The sequence below is a fragment of the Falco cherrug genome, chromosome 4 (genome assembly GCF_023634085.1).
Source record: "Falco cherrug isolate bFalChe1 chromosome 4, bFalChe1.pri, whole genome shotgun sequence".
Taxonomy (NCBI): Eukaryota; Metazoa; Chordata; class Aves; order Falconiformes; family Falconidae; genus Falco; species Falco cherrug.
The window spans coordinates 49316839-49343778 of NC_073700.1; the positions used below are offsets into that span (position 1 = coordinate 49316839).

Below are 26940 nucleotides of genomic sequence, written 5' to 3' on the forward strand. Positions count from 1 at the left end.
GGAGCTCGCTGGGACACGGAGCCGCCGGCATATGGGACAAGGGGACATGGAGACAGCAGCCCCCCGCCAGCCAGTGCCGCTGGGGCCGCGCTCTGCCCTGTGGTGCTCTCACACCATGTCCTGTGGGACATTCTGAGGGGCCTTCCCAGCTGCTGGGCTGCGCTGGCACTAAGTCCCCCCGGTTATTCAGGATGAGGGGGAAATAAAAAGCACAACGGGGGGTAAAGTTCCTTTTCGGCCTCGCCACACAGGTTTAATGGTGTAAAGACCTATTTTTTACAAAGCTGGGCATACAGGGGCAGAGCCGTGGCCAGAACATCCATCCCTGGCTGGTGGGATTCAGCTGGAAGGAAAAGGCCGCAGGGGGGGAGGGCGATGGCTGGGGGGAAAGGTGCAGGGGACCACCGGGCATCGCGTGAGGGAGCTTTGCCTTTCTCGCTGGGAAAAGGCCTGGTGGCATCAGCCTTGCCTCAGCCACCAAACCCTGCCCGGCCAGCATTTGCAGGCACAGAGCGATTAGCCGTGCTGCTTTTAATTGCATCTCACCACATGCAAACAAAAGCCCCTGTCCAGAAGGAAAAAGCCGTGGGTCTGCAGCCAGGGCAGGGAGAGATGCCCGGCAGGGAGGGATGCCCTCACAGCATGGGGAAGCTGGCCTGGTTGGCCACGCCGCACTGGTTGTCGGTGCCCTTCAGCAGGCGGATGTAGCCCTGCTCGCCCCACACCTCTGACCAGCTGCAGGAAGAGATGGAGAATGAGCACATCCGTGTTCCCACGCACGGAGTGGGAGAGACGAGGATGGGAGCTGGAGCACCCTGTGAGACAGGGATGGTCCTGCCACGCAGCTCCAACCCTGGTGCGGGGGGATGGGCTGTGCGTGGTGGTGGCAGGGTTTGGGGGGACACCCTCAGCCTCTACCTGTTCTTTAAGATCCAATAGCTAATGTTGCGCCCGTGCTCCTGGCTCATGCCATAACCCACGGCCAGCATCCCGTGGTTCACTCGCTGGCTGCAAAACATGCTGCTGAAGATGCCTGGGAAGAGCAGAGCTGGGGTGAGCCAGGGGCCAGCCCTGATTGCTTCTTCTCCAGGGAAAGCCAGTCATGGATCCCATTCCCCCGGGATCTCCTATTTCCTTTTCTTACTCCCCTTGCCCCTGGGGAAACTCTGGAGCTCAACAAGGGCTCAGCAGCTCACCCCTCAGTGCAAGGCAGCCCTGCCTCAGTTTCCCCATCCATGCTGCGAATAGCCAGAGGGTACCTGACTTGTAGAAGTGGAATTGGAAGCTGCTGGCATCCACTGCCACAGAGACAGGGCCCACGGCTGCCACCGCCTGCTCCAGTGCCACCTCACTGCCCTGGGCCACCAGCCAGATGGTAGAGCAGTTGGCTGCCCTGTCCTGGGGGTTGTATCGGCAGCTGGAAGTGTCCTGAGAGGAGGGAGATAGCAACGCTGGGGCTGGGACTGGCTGGCACTGCTCTGCCATGTCCCCAGGGCCACCTGCTGCCCCTTACCGTGGCTGTGTAGGGGTAGACGTGCTCCGAGTTCAAGCCACCATTGTCGTGCACGTACTGGAAGGCGTGGGTCATGTAGCCACCATGGCAGCCGTTGTTGCCCAGCTTTCGGGAGCAGTCAATGAGGTTCTGCTCGCTCAGCACTGCCAGCTTCCCTGTCCGGTTGAAAACAAGCCCCTCCAAGGCCCCCGTAGCACTGAATGCCCAGCATGACCCGCAGTGCCCCTGTGAGACGGGGACAGCAGGAGGGTTGCAGCATCGCCTCAAAACCCACCGGAGAGGGATGCTGTGACCCCCGCCCTGGTGCTGCTCTCCAGCTCCTCAGCTGCAGCAGCCAAAACGATGGGAACTGCTTCTCTGGGTTGCCCAGATGCTTTTTTGGTGCCTGGGAGGATGCTGCTGCTTGTTTCCGCTGCCCAGACTCCCAGCACTCATCACACAGCCCTGGCCAGACCCCCACCCTGTGCCCACCTGGTTCTTTACAGGTGTCACGTAGCCCTTCGCCCGCCAGTCCACTTCTGCTGGGGTCTTCAGAACTGCCGACGCTTGGAAGAGCAGTGCTGGCTGCTCCCGCCATGCTGGGGTGAAGCCGTTCAGGAGCTGGTTAAACTCCTCATCCGTCTGCAGATCGCCAAGGGAAAACTCGTGTGATGCCACGAGTGCCCGGCTGGCAGCACCGCAGATGCCCACTGACCCATCGACCCCCAGGAAGCAGCCCAGCCAAAGGGGCACCTGCAGCTCTCAGCAGAGCAGCTTGGGGGTCCCCGGATCAAGCCCCAGGTGCATCAGGAGGTCCCCAGTCCCGGAATCAAGCCCTGGGCACACTGAGGGGGTGCAGCCCCCCGGTGCAGGGAGGGGTCCCCGGGCACGCCAGCAGGTACCAGGTCCCCGAGGTGGTTCATGGCCAGGCGAAAGGTGTGCTGCCCCTGTGACTCCTCCTGGTTGTGCTGCTGGATGCGCTGCAGGTTCTTCTCCCAGACCTCCCTACGCGCAGCCTCAGCCTCCTGCCACGAGGCAGAGCAGCAGCCAGGTCAGAAATGTCCCCTGGGAGCTCGGGGACACGAGGCGGGGTGGGTGGCTCTCGGTGAGACCCCCCACCCCGGAGCCAGCCCCGTCATGCACCGGGAGGGCTGGGGGGAGCAGGACCTACCTCCGGGTACTCCTTGGCATGGAGGCTCTTCCACCCTTCCCAGGCCTCCTGCAGGGCAGGATCCAGCGCGGCAGCACAGCCCAGCAGGGCCAGCAGGAGCCCCAGCAGCATGGCCCTGGCACCCAGCTTGGGGGAATGGCAAGAGTGGGGTCAGGGGGCCCCTGTGCTGAGCCCCACAGCTACCAGCTGGGGCCACCGGCTGGGAGCAGGATGAGTCCTCCCAAGCCCAGATTAGAGGTGAGCGAGGAGGCAGGGAAATGCAATCGGTGGCCAGGCCAGAGGGAAGAGGGACCCCTCGGTTCCTTTAGCGAGATCAGCTTTTGCGTGGCCGCGCTGCTGGTTCGACAGGAGCTTTAGGAGGACTTAACCGTCCTTTGGGTGGCATCTAACTGTCCTTTGTAGGCGAGGGACGATCAGCTTCGCGAGAGCAGAGCCTGGACGGCAGAAGGAGGCAGACACAGACAAAAGGGCAGCGAGAGCAGCAGGGACTGCGCTGGCTCTCCCTGGTCCCCACTCTATTTGCAAAATCCCAGCTGGTTTTCTCTGCCACTGGACCATCCCCCTCTTCCCCTTCCCCCAGCGGGTCTCCCTACACCACCACCAAGGGGCAGAGCTAACCTCCCCTGCTCGGGGACTCAGCACCCAGCAGGATGGAGCCCCAAGGAGAAGGACGAGCAGGGGCACAGGCTCATAGCCGGACCCCTTCACAGCAAGGTTTGCTGCTTTGCTGGAGTCAGCTCAGCCTCCCAGCTCCAGCCCAAGGCGGCTTTGGGACTCCAGGCAAAGCAGAACCACCCAGTGGAGCAAGAGCTGTGGCCGCTGGGCCAGGACGGAGCTGTTTTCACTTGAAAGCCAGTGGAAACACAGACCAGCAGACATCTGCACCAGCCTCCGAGCAAGGGGCTCGAGCTGGAACCAGAGATAAGAGGTTTTTCTGTAGAGATGGGGAGGCGGAGGAGCTGCTGCTCCACACCGATGACTGAAGCCTTGCATCTGTCCCAGCACGAAGGCAGGATGCCTGTGTGTACGTGCTTCACCAAAATCCCTCCGTGAGGATTTTCCAATATCAATTTACACCCTTTCTTTTTGCCAGCGCACACACACAGCCCTGCCCCTGCCCTTGCCACCACCAGCCCCCTCCTCCACTGCAGCCATTTGTCTTCCTCGCATCGCTGCCGCACGCCCCGTGCCTCTTCTGATGGACCCTGGTATTTCTGAGCAACTTCAGTTATTCTGGGGATGCTGCTCTGCAAAGCCACAGCAGGGCCGGGGCAGAGGAGAGAGGTCGAATGCCTGAGACACCCCTAATCACCAAACACAGAGTTTCCACTGACGTGGCTTTCCAAGAGCGAGAGCCATTGTCGCACCTTTATTCCACCCGCTTTGAGAATGGAGATGCCGGAAAGTTTTCCATCTGAGCATCTTTCAGGGCAAGCGGTGGCTTTTCTGAGCTAATCTTGTAGCTCAAGCGATGTTTTTGTTTTAAAAATAAGTCATCGAGAACATCTGTTTCTCCCTCCACATCCTCCGCCTAAAAATAAAGCCCCACATGTTGGGTTTTCATGGGAGAAATGCCTCCCAAGCCACTCTCGTGCTTAGTTCCAGTTCTTGAGGAAGAGTAATTTTTGCCTGGTTTCCCCGGCACCCGTTACAGCACCCGCCGCTTCCTCCAGCCGTTACCGCTTGCTCAGGAAATTAACTCAACTTCACGCTACAGCTGCAAATCCTCTGTCTGAAAGAGATGCCATGAACCCAGCTGCACCGCGCTCCGTACTCCCATTACCTTTCCCGCAGGACAGCTGGGTGGGGGCCTCCCGCATAATTTGTATTTCAAACCCCCAACCGAACCTGTTGCATATTGAAAAGTGCAGGGTTGCAGTAGGTGATTTTCCGGTTAATGTCTCTCAGGATTCTCAATCCCCCAAAGAAGCAAACCAGCCCTTTTTACGGCGTCAAATAATCCTACAGCTTCAGAAGGAAGTTTGCAGGATCAAAGGAGCTCACAGATTTGTAAACTCCTCTAGACAAGAGCATTTCAAGAGTGCATCACAGACATTTTAAGAAACACTTGCTCTTTTGGAACAGGAAAAAAGCAGTGTAAAAGAAACAAACCCCACAAAATAAAGTTTCTTACCATCCACTGACACTGGCCCGGCTCTAGAGAAGGCAAGGAGAAAGGGGAGCAGCTTTTCTCTCTGCAGGTTTCTCTCAAGGAAACTTCAGAGATGTGCAACTTCCTCCACTACACCCCCTTCCGCTGCCCCCCCCCCCCCCCCCCCCCCCGACCTCAAAAGCTGCACCAGGGGTGACTGAGAGGGGTGCACAGCAAAACTAAACTACAACTGCAATCCCTGGGACGATTCTTTGGGCACAGAGACAAGAAGGGGGCAACAAATATGCTCACAGCCACATTCAGAGAAACAAAACGCTCCCACTGTAAGATGCTTTGCATTTAAAACAGAAGCCTCCAGCTTACATCCTCAGGGCATTGAATGGCAGTTTAATTAGTGCCCGATTCCCATATAGAAAGGAAAACAGCAAGGCCAGGTTTTCTAAGCTTTACGCTCCCGAGAGGGCGAGCAGGGGCAGGCCCAACACCCACAAAGCAGCTCTGCGTGTCCTAGCATGGGATGGGAGCAGCTGCATCCCCCCCGAGTCATCGGAGGGAGCTGGGGCGCGGGGCGAGGTACCCAGCTCCAGCGCCAAGGCTGATATCCGCGAGCATGAGATGTCTGACTTGCTCAAGGTCACGCAGCGCCTTAACGGCGGAGCCAAGAACACAGTCCAGGATTCCCAACTCTCCACCCCGCATCTTCAATTGCTTGGATCATGCTTCCCCTGAGGAACATGAGGGATTTAATATTCTCTCCACCGCTCGGCACAGAAACTGAACAGAGCGCTTTGCTTTTACCACAGACACGGCTTTGGCTATCGTGAGCCAGCTGCCATTTCCTCCCGAGCTCTCTCCTGCAACCCAAAACCACGCACAAATGCCAGCCAGCACGTCTCTTTCCAATATTTTAATGAGTCGCTACATCTTACACTCATAATTATAAAAGAATAAGAATCCATAAAAATATTTTCTTTTCATAATACGCACTTAAAATACTCCAGGGCAAGTCAACGTGGTTCATTTGGGTGGGGTTTGTTTTTTTTCCTTTTGCCCCTGGCAGAACCCTTGGCTTGAGGGGGAGTATGTGCTCCCCTGAGGTGCGATTGCTCAATCCCCATTCCCCAGAACTGCAGTTCCTGTTGACCAGGTAAATAAAAACCAGAAGAGAGCATTTGCTGAGTAGATGGGCATGGGGAACAGTCACTGACCCGCAGAGAACTGAAGCACAGCCAATTTCAGTGCACATCTGAAAGCTCAGGGTGTCAGGGAAGGAGAAGGTAGGATCAGGAGGCAGCACAGAGAACGGAGGGAGGGAGGATTTGCATAAATATCATCCATCTTGTGTTGCAAAAACCCAAATGCTGCTGCGATCTCTGGAGAAATGATCTCTGTAGCCAGCTGCTTCAGCTACCATGCTACCTGTTGGCACAACTCTGCTTGTGAGCGGCCATTAGAGAAAGGTATCAGAGGACATTACCGACCCCAGCCACTTCCTCCATCTGCTCTGCAAATTTAAACTGAAAAATAGAAAAAGACTAGTGTTGCATGCTTCTGTAGAGCTCTCTTCACATCCCAGGGCTCCACTTCGTCGCAGCAGGGCCAGGACACAGCAGCAGCAGCGATCACCTCCCCTGGGGCTTAACAATAGGTAGTTCTCTCTTCCCTCCCACTCCTGGCTTAAGGCAGCTTGCTGATTCGGCTCTTCCATTTCCAACACAGGCACTGAGTTCTTGCAGGTAAGAGTACGGGAACTGCGGAGGTGCAGTGGAAGGGGAAAAGGATGGGGGAGAGAGAGATGGACACAAACCTCAGCCTCGGGAGACAGACCACTGTCCATTGATTCCCAGGATAGAGGGAGTAGCAGCAAAAAAAGCATTAACAGCCAGGCCGGAGGAGAGGAACAGGACGAGCAGCTGAGCAGGGGCAGACCTCCAGCTTGGAAAGTGAAAGAAAGTGGCACTGTCCAAAGGGAAGGTGCCCTCCACCCTCCTCCCTCGCGTGGGGGGGACACCCAGCCCGGACGCGGGCACTCAGCCATTTGTGCTCTGGGTTAGATGGCTGTCGAGGGGGGTGGCAGTGGCAGGGCACAGGAGGGGGAAGGTGAGCTGTCAGTGTCCAGTTTGCAGAGGCTTGTGCTCTCAGAGGTATTCTTGTAGAAAGTGCAGCAGCGTGATTTCATAGTGCTCTCCTGACTCAGGGCACCGAATACTGTGTCTCTCGTTGGGGTAGATCTGCGCAGAAGTAGAAAGACAGGGCAGTTAGTCAGGAGCGGCTCGTTCAGCATGGACAGACCTCCCTCATGTCAGCCTCCTCCCTCAAACCTGTATCTATAGGGGCAAAGAGGGGCCAGCAAGAGTCTAGAGCACTAGCCCCCCTCTCTCACTGTGCTGGCGTGTGCTGCTAGTCCGCTTGGCAAGTCAGCCACCCCTGCTGCCACCAGCCAAGAGAGACAGCAAGAGCTGAGCGGAAAAGGAAAGTTCCAGGCCCGAGGGCAGAAGCCCTGTCTGCACATGCTTCTAGACCCAGGCCACATCTGCCAGCACTGAACTGCCACAGCGCCACCTCCCGGAGCCAAAACCACGCGCTTCCTGTCATCCACGTTGCAACAAGATGCGGGAGCATCTGCCTCCACCTTCTCCCGCCCCCAGAACACACAGCAGAAAACTTCTCTTTCCAGATTTAAGAGACCTTCCCACTTCACTCTTGTTCCTCCTACCTGCAGCTGGTACGGTTTCCCAGCCCGGATTAGCTGTGATACCAGGAAGTTGGTGTGAAAAAAGTGCACATTTTCATCCAAAAAGCCGTGGAGAATCAGCAAACGATTTGGCCTAGAGAAGGGATGAGAGAGATAATGAGAAACCACATAAAAAGCTCTGCAGTGGGTCTGAGCAAAGAGCTGCCAGCTGGCAAGCCAAAACTGAGCAATGGGCAGGCAGGCAGAACAGCGCAAGGCCATGGACGTGGTCCTCAACCCCCTCCCTGGCAAAGGGGGCTGGGGGTACAATGTCCCAGCTCGCTGCAGAAGGCAGTGACCAGCCACCCGAGTTAAAATTAAATGGGATCAGAATCCACCTGCTCTTTTGGGATTTAGGAGAGGTGCAACTGGTGGTACTAAGCAGGACCCGGGAGCAGGTTTTTAACAGCTCACTCAACCCCATGGTACTCACTCATTGGGAAGCTTTTCTACGTGTAACGCCACAGAGCCAGCCTCATAACCTTGCTGGTTGTTTTCTGGGATATCCATGTACCGCTCAGTATACCCGGTGTCATATGCCATCCAAACTGTGACAGGAGCACCTGCTATAGCAATCTGTCAAACAAATAGGTGGCAGGAGACAGCTTCAATTATCATGTGCTAAAGAGTTCAAGTGTTCTCTTTTTTCCTGAAGAGGCAGGAAAAACAGACTCTGGACTGTTCTGTTGCTCAGACCAGGATCTTTCTACAGCAAACCCACAGAAATCCCAGATTCCTCCTCCTGCTATTCTTATGGTCACAGCGGGGCAAATTTCTGCATACTAGCACTAAAGGCTTCCCCTTTTCAAGGAGGACTTGTGGAATGATCCAGAAACTGTGCTGGGGACTTAGGAAAGGGATTAGGAATAGCGGATCAATTATCTCTTTGGATGCTAGGCTAAGTCCTCCGTTGGCAGTCACTGCGGAACAAGCCCATCCTCACCAAGCCTCAGACAGGTACAACCCGTAAGCGGAATGCAGGACTGCAGCCAGGAGCTACAGGCAGCCAGGGCCGAGGGACAATTTTTACATGTCCATCAGAGACACCACGCAAAAAAAAGCCAACTCCAGACGCCAAGAGCTACAGAAGCTGAGAGCGCCAAGTGTCCCAAAATGACAACCCCACGTCCAGACTTACCTTGAAGACATTGGGTTTACAGATAAGACCCATGAGGGAGAGAAAACCCCCGTATGACCAGCCATGTATGGCTACCCGACTCAAGTCGATGAACCCGTATTTTTCTGCTACATAATGTAAACCTTCCACCTGGTCCTCTATCTCCACCTGACCCTAAAAAAAAGGCAACAAGGAAGCTCAAGTTAGTGGCTTTCTACGTCTAGAAAGTTGAGACAAGAAAAGACAAGAGCAACATTCACACAGGAAACATGCAGGCAGGCAGCCTTACAAAGAGCTAATGAGCAGAGATTCATCAACAATAGTAGTACATTACCATTTGGTTTTTCAGGGCACCTTCAAATTTGAGTCCTCGCTGGCACGAACCCCTTCCATCAATCACTACCACTGCATAGCCCAGGGATGCTAGCGTGTTTAGCCGTAAGTACTTAATTCCTTTGAAGGAGTTATTCACTAGCTGCACCTGCAGGAGGAGAGAAGGAAAGTTTCAGGGCTGAGCAGCTGCCTTCCAGTACCTTCCTCTGCCTGTCCCACTGCATAGGATCCTGCGCTGGACAGCAGCCACTAATTGAGCTGTCAGAGCCACACAAATCAGACTAAATGCTGGAAAAATCATCTGAGGTTTGAAGCAGAGGTCAGAACAGAGGTCCAGTGCTCATTGCTAACCAAAGGGCAAACCCTGACACAAGACTGAGCTATGCAAGAGCTCTGCCCTGGGCAGCAATCCTGCGCCTGCCACCAGCAGTCAATCTGGATTATTACCTGTGGGCCTCCGTACACAAAGAGCACTGTGGGATGCTTCTTCCCAGGCTGGACATCATGAGGTTTGTACACCATTCCGTACAGCTCAACATCTGACTGCGTGCGGAAGTGAAAGATCTCAGGCGGGATGTAATCTGGGGGACAACCTGCAGGAGGAAGTTCAGACACTAGCAATGCCACAAATGGCAGCAGGCTCTGCCTCCTACCCCGCCTGAACAAGCTCACTGTGTTCAAACCTGACCCTAGTCAGGGCTCTTTCAATACCAAACCGTCTCAATCCTTCGCAATGCCTCTCACTGCGAAACTCATGGCTATCTGCCGGCATAGGGTGACAGGCCATATAGAGAGTGAGGTGATCGCACAGGAAAACATCATCAGCTGGCTGTTCTCAGACAAGATTCTCCATGCCACACTACCAAGATGTGAAAGGTTAAGAACAGGGATGGGTCATATGTAGAAAACATTTGCAGGAGGGGTTCAGGTGCTGCCGTGAGCTGTATCTAAAACTTTAAAGCCTACAGCCTCAGAATGTAGTAGCCACTGCATCCCAGATACTTGCCCGCTCCCTCTTCAGACAAATGACGAATGCACACCTGAAAACAGTCACGTAAACCCTGCACCCTGGAGCACTACTTTTGCTCAAAGCATGAAACAGTAAATCTTAAAAGTCTACATACCATTTTCTGGATGAGCTATTCACTAGAGACATCTCCCTCCCAAGATAACACAATTCATTTTCCCTTAAAGTTACTCGGGCCACTTCCCTCTCCCATCACCTTTGGCTACCGCTAGTAGTAGGAGTACCACAGACACAACCTAGCATTGACACGTTCTATGGGACTTACTGGCTGCCTCCATCATGCTGGCCCAAAACTTGGGCTGCTTGTGGAGCGGGTCATCGTCGGAGCCGCTGAGCTTGTAGACGTGCACACAAGGTGGAGTGCTCACGCTGCTGTAGTGGCTGATGAACATGTCGAAGTTCTACAGATGGGAGAGAGAAGAGTCAGGGGAACAAGGCCTTTCATTTCCCACATCTAATCTCCTCCACACACTTCTCAGACAAGAGTTCCCACATCTCAAGCAACCAAGACAAAGGAGCCCTCCGGACTCATTACTGGTCATGATTCATTGCCATTCCTAGCTTGGATCCCTGTCAGTCAGGACATGAGGGCATCTTGTATCTAAGAAACTACAAACCTGGCTCATTGAACAGCTGTGGGAGAAGCCCGGAGTGGTGAGTCGCACGATTTCTCCAGGAGACTCATAGCTGACTACATAGAGGTGGTGCTCCAACGGGGTATCCTTTGTGCCTTGGAAATACACCAGCTTTGTAGTCTCATTGACCCAGATCTATGTGGAGAAGAGAGGGCTCAGCGATAGAAGGATGACAACTCCTTTGCCAGTTCAAACAGTCTGTCCCCAGGCAGAGTCAGCTTAAAACGCAAACAGACCATGACAGACTGCTCACGGCATTAGGGACTGTACATGACTGTCGATATGACAGGCTGGAGAGCACACACACACGGCCCTTATGGCAAACTGCACACAGCCCAGTGAAGTAATAAAAAGCAGTCACTCAGCTTTTTTTATTTTTTTTCTTTAAGAGACTCAAAGCATTTGCTTACTAATGAGCATAAAGCTGAGCTCTGATCCCCATAGGTGAAACCAGGGAGATTCTGTGCTTAAATATGGCATCTTCCCATACTATGTCTAGGTTGTAAAGGGTATATGTGTGTTCTTTCCAGCGATCACCGTAATGAATTCCCATTTGTGGAAGGATCAGTCTAATAGATCTAACAGTATCGAACTTCAAGCTACATTAAAATATGGTTTTAATGTCCAGATAAAGCTGCTTCTAAAAACAACCTGGCCAGCCAGGAATAGAGACTACAGCTTTTAAATACTGCATTGATCCAGCAACAGTAACTGAACTGTTTTCCACCTTACAGTTTCCAAATGCTATTTCTGGCTAACCCACAGTTTGAAGACCACTGTGGACAGCAAAGGGGAAAAAAATATCCAACTCAATTGGCCAGGAATACTGGGCAGAGCCCTGTGGAGCAACAAATGGATCAAAATAATTGCTGCTAACACAATTTTAACCATAACACATACAGGGAAGAGCTGCGGCCAAAATCAACAGCATGTACAGTGAGAACCCACATGGGAAGGGACAGCAGGTTAATTGCAGACTGAGGAAAAGCAGCAGAAACCAAATGCATCGAGCTGTAGGCCTTTTAAAAAATGAGAAGTGAAAATCCAGATTAATTGGAAATGAACAGACAAGGTCTTTATTTTGACAGAAATCACCTGGGAGCACTAAATATCAGACTCAGAGTTAATTCCTGAAGCAAAAATGGAACTAGGTTTCTACAAGATTAATAAAAATTCATTTCTGGCTATTCTGCAACCAATAACAGATACAGTTTCTCCATATTATAAATGGCTTTATACTCCCTAGCTGCCTTCTTCCTAAAGGCTCTGAGGGATCAGCTGCAGACCAAGAGTTCACTCTAAGCGCTGCAACAGATTTCCAATTCACAAGTACTCATTGGGGTTAAAATGCTTCAGCAAAGGCAGCAGTCCCAAGCTTCTCCACAAAATAGTTCTTTGTTGCTCTTGAACCTCAGACTTGCGTCCTTTTTTATGGCCTGACTCACTCATGGGATTTACCTAAGGAGCAATCTGAAGTCTGATTAAAAAGGCAATCAGTTCAATGTGCACTGGACTACAGCACTTCTGGGGAAAGCAAAGGCAGCAATAAAAAGAGAAACAAAATGAAGCTTAAGTAGTTCTAGCTGGTCCCAGGCGTAACAGAGGGTGTAGGCCAGGACTGTGGGCAGACAATGCAGAGCTGTAACATTGCAAGAGAGAATAAAAATAACCACTACCTTCGATCCGTGCCTCGCCAACACCTCCCATTCCCCACCAGTCAGGGCAATCTCCTCTTTGATAGGACATTTGAAATCATCTAGAAGAAATAACGTGAGAATAAATCGCTGCCTTCCCCAAAAGACAACACAAGCAAATCAGAGAGGGAGCTCCCAAAGTTGAAACGCCAACAAAATGCAGCTCTTACCCTCACTATGGACATATGGCTGCACCCAGTCATAGCTGCCTTGCTTTAGGACTGCTGTGACTCTGTACAGGTGGCAGAAGCCTGTTTTGCATTCATTGGCTCGGATAAAGCAGAGTTCTTCCTCCTCTCCCTCCGGTTGGATGAAAGGATAGAATATATCATGAACCTGTCACACAAGGCAAAGGACCCATGAGTAATTTACATTAAGACAGCAGTGACAGAGCCAAGGGAATCAGTGCTGAACTACCAGGCTTTCAAAGGAAAGGAGAGTGGGGAGAGATCTCTCAGACGAGCAGCTAGCGGGAAAAAGCCATCCTGTACTTTCCTATTACCACAAAGCACCGCTGGGTGCACTAGAAGACCACGTGCTGTGGGCTTTTCCACGGCTACCACCAAAACCAGCACCAGTCTTGCCTCTGAGCTAGACATTTCAGCTATGTGAGTCCCACCAAGTGGTTGCTATTCCAACACCTTAGGCACGTCATGGTGCGAAGTTCAGGCCACTTTGTCCCTTCAGTACCAAGATGCTTAATCTTAAGAGTTTATTCCCTGTCCCCTATGTCCATTACCTGCCTAAAAAAGTACAGCAAATTACAGGGATTAGGGCTGCTCATGCTTCAGGAAGCCATTTAATCTTGTAATAAAACACCCCCAAAAGAATGGCAGCATTACATCCAAAAGTGTCAGTGTCCGAAGTGCCTGCGCTCACCAAGAACGTTAGCAAGAATTAAACGAACAGTTCCAACTGCACCAAACGGCAGGATGCCCATTGCTTCCAGTGCCGAGTGCCTGGAAGTCCTTCTCATTGCTTTATCAACCCCCCTGAATTAACACCAAATCTGGCACCACTGAGTAGCAAAGCAGTCTGCTGGAGCATGGACTAAAGTGGACACAGAGCCAACACAAAAATGGTTAACTGTCAGGGAGGAAGGGGCAGCCTGCGTTCTCCGCACAGCCCCGAGCCTCTTACATTTATCCACACATCAGTGGTTTCTTCATAGATCACAAATGGCTGGACATTTTCTGGCACAGTTTTGGCAAATTCAGCACGCTGCTCCTCATTTTCTGGGACTGGAATAAAGAGTGCTGGAGGCAAAAGGATTAGCTGCAGCCGCTGCTGAGGTCTGTCTAGGAACATAGCCCAGGCACTGGGGAAAGAAATCGGAGGTGAGTGTCAGTATCAGAGAATAGATGCCCCTTTCTAATTCTGAGAACATGCTACCCTTTTTCCCCCCGCTGGCAGAAAGGATTTAAGCATCTGAATGCAAAGCTTTTCTCATCATTGCTGCTTTCTAACCTCCTGGAAGCTTTGCCAACAACCATGTATTGCCAGACATCTCTGGTATTTCACAGGGGTATCATCCAGGCAAGATGTCTGACAGATTTGCCAGTGTCTATTCCAAGGAAGCATGGTTAACAGATCCTTGTCTCCAGAATGTAAGTCTTCCTTGGACAGCTCCTCCATCAGGAAGTACTGTTTGTTTTCTAGCAAGCTCCTAACGAGCTGAAGCGATCACTCTTAAAGTGGTCCATTTGTAGCTTCCTCACTGCACACTGCACGAGCTGAGAAAGGCACAGACCTAAGACAACTGGCAAGTCAAGGAGTTGCTTCAGTCTCAGCCTTGTTGCTCTCCAAGGAGAGTCATTTGAAGTGGTGCTGCACTGCAGGCCTCTCAACATGACAGATGGCAAGCCACCGCTGCATAGTGTGGCTACCCCAAGGCCTGGAAGCGCATCAAGGGAAGTTTCGTCATTCAGACAGACTTTCAAAAGAGCCAGTTCTCCCCTAGCCTCCCAGTGACTGTGGATTTCACAAACTGATATATTCAGCACATTTCGATAAGCTCTGGTGCAGAACATAAGAATCACCTATGGGATTACCTTCTGTAAAGCTGCATGAATTTAGTTTTCAAAGCAGAAAATTAATGATGAGTTACAGAATGCAATCTTCAAAGACAGCTAAGTCACCTTAACTTGATCTGCACAGAAACTAGTTAACAGTCAAGCAAGCTTTTGAGGGGAAAAAATCAAAACCTTTAAAATTGCAAACGAATCAGACTGGTGTGAATTCTGTAACTCTTCAGGCAAGCACGAGACCCTGCATCACATTGGGAGCAACAGAGAGCTACGGGAGCACACCAGTCACAAAGCAATCTTCCCCCTTCTACATGCTGCATAAAGGACTCAGCACCGCGCAAACTGCCTGCTTTCCCATGATATGTTTGGCATTGATCACAAACTGGACCAATGAACAACGATAAAACTGCTTACAGAACATTCTCATTTTCAGCAGGAAGCATATTGTACTTGTGTTAGACATCTCCAACTCAAAAGAATTCCCTAGGAGTGCCCGCTTAATATATCAATGTGATTTAACTTAATATATCAATGTGGTTGTGACTGAAACCCCACAGCTTGTCACTCTGGTCTACTTTTGATTAATTCCTACTTTTAGGATGTTACAACACTAAAGAAGCCAAATACTCATGTGCCATTTCTGGCACTCACGGTTTGAAAACCAGGTCATGACTGCAATACAAAACATGTTGAGGGCCTGCAGTTCAGCCAGGGAAGTGCTTGGGAGCATTAGTTTGGAAGAAAAACTTATGTACTATTTGCCATCTCGGGTCCATCCGGCACGGGCAATGTACTCCACAGTCGGAAACAATGCAGCGAACGGTTGCACCAGCTCCTTGTCCTGAGCACACACAATCTGCAGCAAAAAAAAAAAAAAGTCCAATATCAAATCAGACTGCTACCAGACCTCCCCACCTCCTCCTACAGAACCTCAGTGAAATGGAAGAATAAGGAAGTTTAACTATTGGCATCAGCAAGGGTCAGGCCAGGAGAAGCAAGCCTTTCCACAAATAGCAGGAAGAAAAGGGATAAAAACAAGCTTCAAAGCAAAGTGATTTTGGCTTTCGGCCACAGAAAAGGACACAGCCAGGGACTGAAGCCCAGGACTAGACTGAGCTTCAACCCTCCTGCTCTACTACGGACCATGTGGTACATCAGGCTAACCCTACTTGCTTCCCTCCCCGCTCCCAGCTGCCTCTGCACCAGAACAATACTTCTCTGTTTCTTAGATAGACACATTACAGAACCAGGTGTTACAAGAGGATGAAAACAAAGGCTAACACTATCTTTCTTAGTGACTTTGTCTTAATTCTAAGGAGCTTCAGAAGCAGTCAACCCTTCTGTTATCACTTACCTTACCCTTGCTGTTTGTTTTAAATTCTGCCAGTTTTAATGTAATCTTGGGGTTTTTGCTGCCTGCAGAGGAGTAAAAAAAAATACCAAGATGACCAACTTGAACACTCCATGGTCATACACAATACATCTTCTAGAGAACCAGCCCTGGTCCTACTAAAATGGCTGTGTGTGAATGTACAAATATCAAATTATATCTGTGAGCAAACACCACTGTAATCAAAAGAGTCATTCTGGGTATGGGAAAAGTTTGCTCTTGCCTTGCCTAGTTGGCTGTTCATGTTCTCAGCAGCAAAGAGGGGTTTCAAAATGTATTCCACAATATGACACCAGATATATTCCATTTTCTCAGCAATCCTTTCATTTAAGCCGAACTTTCAATCCCATTCCTTTCTTGCAGTAGATTTCGGGCTCACAGACTCAATTAGGTCTCAATATTTATAACCAGCTTCTACATCCTAGCAAGTACCAGATTAATCATGCAAAGCTTATAGCACAAAATTCCACTGCTGCTGCCAGCATGAGTCAAGAGCTGTATTAGCAGCCCCGTGGTATTTCACTTACCTGTCCTGGGGTACCGATAGGAGTCTGTTTTTCTCTCCTCCAAGGCAGGCGAAGGAACATGAATTATCTCCACCTCTGATTCATCTACTTCCTCATACAAGATCCGCAGCGTTTTTAAATCCTCTGAACCTGGGACAGATAGTAAGCATGTTTGCTACACTGTTTTCCAGCTGTTTCTGAGTTGCCTGGAGCACTGCGGCAGTACGCTCTGGTGCAGAGCATACATCTCCTGCATAGCCACGGCTCCCAGTGACCACCTGCAAGTGCTCCTCAGACCACAGTTATAACCCTCAGCATTTTGTTCCTTCAGGTGGCCTCCCCAGAAACAGACCAAAGGAAAGCCTTGCTCAAAATATCACACATAGCAGGGGCCAGCAGCAGTGACAGAATTTGATAAGCAGTATGCTGACTGACCTTCTGTGGAAGCTGTGGGACACCACCAATAGCCTGTGAACCGATCAAACTCCTCCTGAATGACAAAAGTGGCTACACCAGCAGACTTGGGGTCATCAAGAACATTGGATAAGCCTGGAGAGGAACAAAGAGACTGCATTTACAGCTCCTCGTAAAAAGCCAATCCAAAAGAAGAATGTACTCATAAGAAATAAGCCTTGAAGACATGAGCCCTTCCAGCCCAAGTCTGTCAGAAGGAATTTCTTTTTGAATCTAGTAAGAAGCACCAGTTACCTTTATGGCAGTATGTCATCCGTTTCTCCTCTCCTGTCTCAATATTTGCTACCCACAGATCATTGTTATTAATGAATGAAAAGAAGGCAGGGTCGGCAGGGCAGATCTTGGGATCCATTCGTGGCCCTGTGCACTGAGTCTTGATCTCCAGAGGCTTCATGGGAGACACCTACAGCAACAGACACACAGAGGGCTCTGTACCAAACCAGCTTCCAGCTTCACATTTAAAAGGTCTAAACCACAGACACAGTACAGAGTACAGCCCATGAAATGATGGCAAACACAGCCCTGACAGGACACAAGAGAACCAAACAGATGCAGATGTGCAGCCATCTCCAAACAAAACCATTAATTCCGTTTCAGGTGACATTCATAAAATCACTAGCAGACTCACCATGAAACCATTCTTGCCCCCATCTCGACAATGAAAGAGGCTGTTGCTGGCCTGGAAGAGGAACAGGCCGCTCTCACTGTGGAAATCATAAGATGTTATACCAAAGACACCAAGTCGTTTGCGTTCCCTCAAGAGTTCCTCTTCTCTAGAATACATCCCGTGGTGAGGGGTTGCCTAGTATTGAAGGAAAGGAAAATCTGAAAGAGTCTGCAAGGAGAGAAGCTTTCACACAACAGGAATGCTCCAATACTGGCACCAGCTAGTCCGTGAATGCCCAAAATTCAGCATACCAGCCAAAACTAGCCAGCAGCCTTACCATACAGGCCCTCAACTACTGTACTCTAGGCTACAGGCATGGTCCAGGAGGACTAAACCAACTGCACACCCCAAAGTTCCCTCTACGTGAGAGATGAATCACAAGCCTATCACTTCTGCAGTCGGCACTTCAGCGTGAACTGAGGACAGCTGCACTTGCTCTGCTTATGCAAATCAGATGTAACCAATTAACTTAATGACGTTATCTACAGCCTTCACAAACAGTTTCCATGTCAGACACTGCAAACAAAAGCTCTTCCAGGGATCTTGAATTACCCTGAAGAGGACTAGCAATCCAAATGGGGTCAACACAGCTAAATTCTTTTGCACCGGAACCTTTTTAGTAGGGAAGAAAGACTGACACCCTCCACTCCCTTCTTCATCAATGCTGTTAGTGACAAAGGACATGAAGATACTGAAATCAGGGAGGGGAAAATTCACCCCCTTTCTGGTTTACTCGCAATAGAGTGTACAGCAGAAACGGCAGTTTAAATTCAACTTTCCCAACTGCCTTAAAAGCAGGAAAGATGACAGACAGTCATTCCACTGAGCACATCAGTGAGCACGGCAAAAGCCCCAACAAGACACCCAGAAGAAAGGTCCACTGTCCTGACAGCACATAATCTGAGGCAGACTACCTGCCAGTTCACAGAGTCCTCTTTGCTAGGTCAAGCCTTTGGTTGCTGCACCAACTGCTGTGTCACGCTCACGGCCAGCTTCATCGCACACAAACTGACTGTCTTTTATTACCAAGGCAAAGTAATTCTCCATACAGCGTTCCTACCAATACCATTCTCCATGTGTCAAACGCTGCCACGCTGCTCTCTCTACTGTTGAGCAGAGTAGTACCCACCATACCAGCCCCACAACATCAGCCAGTTTTCCCAAGCACTGTCAACCCAGGCTCTTCACGCTTCAGCTTACCTGAAAGTGATCCAGCATCTGTTTCCACGACAAGAGCAGCAAGGCCTCTTTCCGTACCTTTTTGGGAATCTCTGAGTAAAGAAGGGAATTCTCTCGGCTGCCATATGGCATTCCTATTAGGAGGACAAAAGCATCACCCTACTTAAGATTAGTTAGTCAGGAAAAACAGGACCAAGACCAAATTGAAAAAAAAGTTTGATAACACAGGGGTGGGCTGTCCAGAGGCTTTTACCAGCTGTCATTCCCAAGTACCTCTCAGTTCAATCACAGAACAATACCCAAATTACTTAAATTTAGATACTCATTTATTTAGAAATTTCTGTAAGCAAGATTTATCACTAACCAAGCTCTTCAGAGTTGGTTACATCCAACTTTCTTCTCTGCGGACTGTTCAACCCATGCCCTAGATCCACTTTAAAAGAGCCACTCCCTGAATGGGTGACTCAACATTACTCTCTCCACACTTCTCAGCCAGAAATTTGCTACAGGGACTTCATTCAGGCCAACGCAGCAGCCTGCGAGAGAGAAAGAAAAAGCTTGAAGCTCTAGAGAGCCCATTCAAATGTGAAACAGTATACTACACAGCCAAAAGACCTTGTCATTTTACATAAGCCTTTGACTGTGGTTATCAAATAAGCTACTGGCCTTCATCCAATTTCCAGAACAACCAAGAAAAAATAAAATATCCTGACACACAATTTTGGTAGTTTCAACAAAATCAAAAGCCATGAACTCGCCCTCTGCACATGCTGCAGAGACTCCCTAGATCAGAATTTCACGCAGGGAAATGTGTCCTGATATTGTCTACTCTGCACATGTTCTGGGCAGAACAGAAAGATTTCTGAGCCAATTAACCCAGCAGTACAGTTACTTAAAATTAAAACTGAAATATTAATAAGTGCTCAGGAAGCAAAGCAATATGTGAGCATATAATCCTCAGAGATACAGGAACACCAAAGTGCTGCTGAGCATGTGGTGTTTAACATAAGCAGCATCTGCCATGATACAACATAAAATTCTATGGGGACAGCCCAGGAATGATTTAAGATGTCCAAACAGAAAAAAAAAAAAATGCAGATAGGAAAAAATTACTATATATACACATATTTGACACTCATGCAACAGTGACCTAGATGTCTTTCTCCTTTAGTACTTTCTAAAATGACCTCAGTCTGCATACAGTCAATCAGCACGTACAAGAAAAATATAGCCTTCCTCCCTGAAAGACATTAAACTTTGCTCCAAAGTGAAGAAAAGTATTTAAACCCTACAGTAAAGTTCTTCAGAAGTCTTTGTCCTACTCCTCGGCAAACAGTCACTAACAGTATCCACATAAAAACTGGAAGATGTTCTTTAATGACGTAACAGTAATAGGACGCTGATGTTAAACACTTATGAACTGCTGAAATGGGTTCTGAGTATTTAACAGCACATGGTATTCAATTCAAAAGATGCTTACTATGGCAAAAGAAAGAATCAGTGCTTCCCCTTTATGAGGAATGCCTGAGGAAGGGTACCCTGGTATTACCTGGCAGATACTGATCTGAAATGATGGCTCAATCTGCTCTATGCCCTGTAACTTTCCGTAAGGAAGAGAACACTGAAAAGACACCCGTGTATCTTCGTTCCTAGCTCTGGCTCCTGTATCAGTCACGCCCATGTAGAACACCACCCAGCCCGTAGCTGGTCTGGTTGCCATTCCATACAACAGAAGAACATTAACAAATTTTTAAACCACTTAGATCCTTAGTTCTTTAGTCACCTAAAGACTAAATATCAAAAACTATATCAAAGTCAACTTGGCCTTGAAATACATTCAGCTTTAAATCAAGTCTCACTGTTCAGACTCAACAAAAATACACTAACTCTGGATTACTGTACTTAATAGTAGCACTTGTGTTGTAAGAATGTATGAAGAACTATAACAAATCAAATCACTGGCATGCAGGAGCTGCTTAATGAGAAAACAAATCAGCCCCTCAAATCCAGCATCCTATATCCTACAGTGACCTACACTCAACAACTCAAAAAAAAAAAAAAAGAAAAAGAAAAAAGAAGCAAGGTCACTTCAGGAAAGCAGCTGCTGTATGGAGTTGCACATCAGGCAATTTCTTTACTGGGCCAGTAGCAATCAGCTCATGCCCCAAAGCGTAACAAACTCTTTATAGTCTATAAAGCTTCCCATGTTACCAACCACAAAATTACCCAGTTACTAAAATCCAACCACCCTGTCACTAATTACATTGTGGCTCCAACTATAATGAGGGACCTGTACAACACAGTATTCTGCTCTCTTTCAATCCTACTGTAAGGAAGAGGATATTTCCCTGAGAATACCATTTATAGGTCATTCCCACCTAATCTTTTTTATTTCTCCCCCTACTCTTGAAAGCTTTCTACCTACATGGCACTTCATAAAGCAGGGAGACACCACCACCACACCATTAATACCTAGAACTTGCAACATATACTTAGTAATTACTGACAGCTAATTCCTTGGAAAGTCAGTCTGGTTGATCAATCAAGTAAATCCCGTTTCTCCTAAACTACAGAGGCAGAAGATAGTCCTGAGTTTGAGGAACATCCCTTCTCTTGCCCCATCCCCTGGGCTGGCCTGGGTTGCCACAGGCCACTGCATTCACACCCCCACCATGAGGCAGGTCTGGCTAGCCAGTGCTCCCCTTGCGCAGAAAGCCTGTGGTTAAAGCACTTGTCTGGGACTGGAGAGGTCTCTCCTCAGTTCCAGGCTTTGCTATAGATCGAGCATGAAAACCTTGAGCAATGCCCCTTAATCTCAGCTCCCCCATCTCATAAATGGAAATGCCTCTCATCCTTTTCCTTGTCTGTTTAGATTGGAAACTCTCCCGTAATGTATTCACGCCCGGCATCTGGCATGCTGGCTTACCCAGGTAATAAAGGCGATGAGAGTGCGGGCTGGACTCTTCTGTTTTCCGGACAAACTGGAAATCATGGGGAGCTTTGTTCACTATCATGCCCGAATACTTCCTGCTGCTGTGAATAATGTCACGCAGCCCATCCCAAGAATGCTTTTGCACCTGGAATTGGGAAGGCACATCCTCCATCTCGACCACTTCAGAGCTGTCTGATAGTGCATCCACTGCAGTCATCCTCTCTTCCCCTTCAGAACTGGACAAAAAACTGAGGGAGGAGTTGAGGGAGAGAGTTGAGCCTTAAAATCAAGCAGGCACGTTTTGTTTCTTACAGAAAGCTCTAAGCATGCAACAAGCTTAAGAGAACAGGCACTCCATAAACTACAGATCCTAGGGCTCTCTGCACTCAAAGATTACATTTTAAACACACATTGATGTATTGAAAGGAAAAGTCCATCTCCCATCCCATACTGAGTTCTGAAGACATTAACCTCAGAAAACTCACTCTCCCAGGACTAGCTCTAGAAATAAGCTGTCAAAGGAAGTACAAGCAGCAGATTCTGCTGCAGAAAACAGTCAGCTTGACTCAAAGGAAAAGCACCCCAGGAATCTGGATGGATAAGTCATCAAAGCTATGACCTATCATAAAGGCACACACACTTCTGCTCTGGAAGACCACAAAAGTGGTGTCCCGTTCCTGTCCTAAAGGAAAACCTGCTCATCACTTAGAGAGAGACGTTTAAGCCCAAGCACAGCACCTGACTTACCTGAAGAGCTACTGCAGCCAGGAATGAAGTAGGAGAGATGGCAAAACAGGAAGAAAACAGTGCAATTGTCTTTGCTAATAGAAGGAAGACAGCAGTAACAGACCCTGGTTGTATCCTGCAAACTGTGGCATGCATTCCTCATACATTTCCAAGCTAGCAGTTATTGAACAAGAGTCTACAAAAAACGCCTCCACATGCAACTACAGCAAATGTTAATTTGAGGAGAGATGGACTGACTTGCCCAAGGTCAATGATGTAATCTATTGCAAAGCAGGAATGAGCCTAGGACTAGGGAAACCAGTTTTTGTCGCCCCATTCAAGAAGCTGGATTTCCCTCCATGAGGACATTGTAGTTGTTCTGGGGGTACCCAGAAGAGCTTTAGGAAGAATTTCAGAAGAACTTCAGTTTACTGGAAAAAATTAGGCTGGAGAAGTTTGCTGAGTGGAAACAGAATCAATGCCTTTGACACAACATCAAGATGGCAAACCAGGGAGTAAGAATTACAGCAAAAAAGGCTTTGCCCTCAGTAGCCCCAAGATTTACATTTTCAAATCAGATGTTTCTTGAACACTGCCTGCCCTTTGGGACAGCGACCTGCATTCTGACAGGAGAACAGCCTCTGAGATGTAGCTGTCACATGTAAGGATTCAGCAAGAATTACACATAAACCAAATCTTGAAGACTCCTGCCTCAGATGCACAATGAATCTTTCGCAGAGAAGAGAATTAGGGAAAAGGAGAAGGATAGTTATTTGTGTCACCACAAGAAAACACTTGCCTCCGCCTATTTTCTACCACAAGTATTTTTCATGAGAACCCTGAGTGTTCCTTGAGGATTCCCCACCAGCTTGCACCTTCTAACAAACTCTCTAGAAGGAAGCTCTCACCTAGGTTGACATCTTATGCAATGACAGCAGGAGATGAGCAAACCTAAACCAAAGTACATCTGGACTTCCTTAAACTAAAGGCACATGGTACAAGGGCTGTAAATATAACCATAACTTCAAACTGCTAAGTTCCTGAATTGTACAAAATGTGCAAATAATAACACCAAAACAAGCTCCTAAATTAAATCTGTAGGTACTCCTGGTCCCTACTGCCCAGCAGTAAATCCACAGTTTGAAAATTAATAAAGAAGAGTATTTTCCAATCAAAGCCAGGCAGGAAGCACAAGTAAAACCACAAAAGAGAAAGTGACGGGATGTTTTAAGACTGTGAGTGTGTCTTGTCTGTGGCCTCTACTGCCTACATCCAGGGTCTCCATTACAGCAACTAAAAATCACATCTGAAGGCAGAAGCATTGCCTATCAGAAACACGTGACAGGAAGACCTCAAACCCCCCATAAACAGGGGGTTCTTTCAAATGCTTTCAAACCAATCCCGCTGCTGGTCAAGTCAGTCAATTAAAATAATCTGGCTTTGGCTCACAATGCCTGACCCTTAGGTTACTCTCACCCAGCTGGTGAAAATGTTTTACTCAGGCAGCCTGACTCCTCACAAGGGAAAGATGCACCTTTAAGGGCTCAAAACAGTCCACTAATGTAATACTGGTAACTGGTAACAAATTGAACTGGAGGTTGGAGCCCCCTTCCATGCCATTGCCACGCTTTTATGATTCACTAGAGAAGTGAAAGGCACAACTTTTAGCTTGGTACTGTCCTCATCCTGGTGACTTTGACACTAGAACGGAACGGAGGAGTGGGATAAGCAAAATAGCCATCACACACATTACGTAAAAGTGTTGGGAAATACCCCTGTCATAGCTAGAGTCTCACAAAACTTAAATTCTGACACAATACAGAGTAAAAGAAAACCCAATTGCTTCATCCATCGCTACAGCCACCTCTTGGACAAAACACAGCATGTACTTGGCAATGCTATACACGTAAGTAAACAAGTATAATGAGTAACTTATCTAACTGAAATTGCAGAGTGAATCTTGGGGTTAAATTCTTCAACTGGGTTAAATTCTTCAATTGAGCTGGACCAAGATGCCAATTTTAACCATCTTATACTTAGATGATCTTGACGCTCTGGCATCAATATAGCGCACCTGAGATTTGTGCCTTACTGGAATAACACTGTCCTTTACAATCCTCACACCGAGGCACTGAGTTAGTGTTGTTGCAGAAGCACTGCTAAACCCACTCCCCAAAACATCTAGCTATCTCTTGGAGGTCTTTTTAACATATTTTCTGCCCTGCGTGGGCAGATTAGATCAGGCATAGAGCCACCAAGCCTTCCTTCAGAGAGAATGTGTTAGTCTGAAGACAACAAACAAGCACAGGTGGGACATCAGCGCAGGAGAAAAATTGTAAAGCTTGGAACTGGAAGTCAGTGAAATGAGTTATCTTCCTGAGTCACTTCCTGACCCACAGATCCTGACACAGAGCTCCCCAGGCAAAATTATGTACTTGGGATTTTTCAGAAACCTCATTCAGTCCAAGAGGTGATTATTGCTCTGTCCCACACAACCTAAAGGTCAACAAAGGCCCTGGGAGTAACTGGGACACATACCTTCTCCAACTTCCTGCAGTCTCGTTTTCCAGACGAACCCTCTTTATCTTCTGCATTAACTATTCAGCAAGCTGGGCAGGACAGGAAACTAGGAAGGAAGAGGGAAAACCAGCAAATTTCATATAACTGCAGTTGCTCCCGTCATAGGAATAAAGCTGTACAAAAGCATCCTCCATAGGTCACATTTCCAACTGTGCGGGGAGGCACAAACAGAATCCTTGGTTTGCACTTTACAGTCCAAATCTGTTCTGCCAGCATGTGCTGGATATTAACAGCCCAGATAAATCTGAGAGAGACTTCTCCACCTGAACAATGGGACTCAGTGAATTCTGCAGCCTGCCTCTTTCTTTCCTAAAAAAAAAATCCTTAAAATCTGAGAATCCTCAGTACTGAACCTTCCTTTCATTCCCCTCCCCAAATCCTGAAATCCTTGGAAGTATCAGGTACCAAGAATTGAGAAAACTGAGATCTGTCCATGCACTTACAGGCAAGAGTCAAACAAAGGACACCATAAGGAGCCAGACAGAGGGTCAGCAGCCCCACTACCAACAGCGTCACAGTCCCACCTGGGACATAAAAAAACACATTTGTCTTTCAAGCCTGACTGCTGCTTCCCTCTGCCCCAGCCCAATGCCCCGGAGGAGGCCCGGCTCACCGCACAAGCCCATTTTCCATGAGCTTACCAAGGTGCTACCTTCACTGTCATCCTCTCTAGCCAAGTACAGTAAAGTACAAAGATGTTTGTCTCCAAGAGAGCTCTGAATCACAGACACACCCGAGACCTGCCACTATCTTTTGCTGAGGCCCTTGGCCTGCCCAAACAGCCATTTCTCCACCAAAACCACACTCGGAGGATCAGGAGAGACAAAGCATCACAAAGACACACCAGCAGTGAAGCTCCTAAACTGCAGAGAGCAGTGAAGGCCCAAGTAGCAGCATTCAGTAATTTACGGGCAATTTTTGATGCAAGCACGAAGGGTAACAGGAGCGATGCTCAGGAATGCTGAGTAACCTGGTCTGATCTCACAGCTGACCCTGCTCTGAGCAGGGGGTTGGACTAGAGACTTCCTGAGGTCCTTTCCAACCTCGGTTATCCTGTGATTTTCATGATTCAGAGGAACATCTTACCCTCGAGCCCACCCGCCACAGCTCACACGTTTCACAGAGAAAAGGAACAATAACATCCTCAGATGCTGAACCCAGAGGAAAAGAAACTGAACAAAACAGGCACGAGAGATCAGAAACCCAGCACGAATCATGATACTCATTTGTCAGTGAGACCCCGAGGGGCCTGCTGGTGCATTCAGGAAGAGCCAGAGCAACACAGTCACCTAGAGGAGCCCTTACAAACGTGTCCCTGTCATGGCCGGGAGCTTTAAGACCTCCGTCTCCAAAAATAAAAGCAATGGAATAAACCAGCAGGGATTTCTCTACAGAGGAACGAGCTTTGGCAAAGGCTGCCAGCAGCCCATGCCCATCTCTGCACTGGGAGCCCCAGCAGGGAGCTCCTGCCCTTGCTGCAGGGGGAGGCCGGGGCGTAGGTTAGCAGGAGAGGGGGCCCTGGGGACAGAGCACCCTGTCTCCCCGTCTCCCTTGGCTGCTGGAGATGGCTCTTTGCCTGTGGAAAGAGGAGCAAAGCAACTTCTCATCTGCCTGGGCAGTGCGCAGGCTGCTGGCGGGGGGCAAACACCAGCTCCCCTTCCCAGGCAACGCACCCCACCACCCCAGCCCCGGGGGGCACACTGGGGGCGGGGGAGCACAAACAACCCCCTGCGGGCCAGGCCGCCCTCCCACGCTTAAAGGGCAAAGCCTGGGAGAACAAGCCCCCTCCCGGGGCAAGGGGTGGCCGCCCCCCACACCCTGGTGGGGCAGGTACAAGCCATGGGGGGGGCAAATACAAACCCCTCATCCCGCTAAGGCACCCCCCAGCCCAGGGGAGGGGGGAACGCAGGGAACGGCTCCTGCCCCCCGCGCTGGGGTAGGCCCCCCGCCCCGCCGGCCCCAGGGCGCACCCCTCCCCTCCTCACTCACCCCGGGGCACGGCGACCTCCCCCTGACGGCCGGGGGGGCGGCTCCTCTGCGGGAGGGCGGGGGGGGCGGCGGCGGCGGCTCCGTCAGTCCCGCTCCATGTCCCGGACAGTGGGCAGCCCCGGAAACGGGGGAGGGGGGGGGGGGCGGCGGCCTG

General features: G+C 49.4%; 2 protein-coding genes across 9 annotated transcripts; both read right to left on the reverse strand.

The window, feature by feature from the left end:
- Positions 1-222: 222 nt before the first annotated feature.
- On the reverse strand, positions 223-4910 carry LOC102046755 (procathepsin L-like). 7 transcript variants are annotated; one of them, XM_055707157.1, is made up of 9 exons: positions 4798-4872; positions 4325-4395; positions 2664-2789; positions 2395-2517; positions 1985-2134; positions 1514-1738; positions 1260-1428; positions 919-1033; positions 223-735 (listed from the first exon to the last, which is right to left on the reverse strand). In XM_055707157.1, exons 3-9 carry the CDS (start codon positions 2772-2774, stop codon positions 636-638), a joined length of 993 nt encoding a protein of 330 aa, XP_055563132.1. In that variant the 5' UTR covers positions 2775-2789; positions 4325-4395; positions 4798-4872; the 3' UTR covers positions 223-635. The 7 variants fall into 7 exon arrangements, with proteins under 7 accessions (XP_055563132.1, XP_055563131.1, XP_055563130.1 ...); XM_055707156.1 differs by having other exon boundaries at positions 4325-4511; positions 4798-4847; XM_055707155.1 differs by lacking the exon at positions 4798-4872 and adding an exon at positions 4512-4785.
- Positions 4911-5668: 758 nt separating this feature from the next.
- On the reverse strand, positions 5669-26940 carry DPP9 (dipeptidyl peptidase 9). Of its 2 annotated transcripts, XM_055707140.1 has the most exons (22): positions 26787-26940; positions 24756-24843; positions 21637-21739; positions 21486-21540; positions 18581-18693; positions 17342-17515; positions 16948-17116; positions 16675-16788; positions 16261-16389; positions 15698-15759; positions 15099-15199; positions 13457-13634; positions 12487-12652; positions 12299-12378; positions 10605-10757; positions 10253-10388; positions 9408-9553; positions 8962-9108; positions 8649-8801; positions 7944-8086; positions 7493-7604; positions 5669-7007 (listed from the first exon to the last, which is right to left on the reverse strand). In XM_055707140.1, exons 2-22 carry the CDS (start codon positions 24809-24811, stop codon positions 6915-6917), a joined length of 2583 nt encoding a protein of 860 aa, XP_055563115.1. In that variant the 5' UTR covers positions 24812-24843; positions 26787-26940; the 3' UTR covers positions 5669-6914. The 2 variants fall into 2 exon arrangements, with proteins under 2 accessions (XP_055563115.1, XP_055563114.1); XM_055707139.1 differs by having other exon boundaries at positions 21486-21739.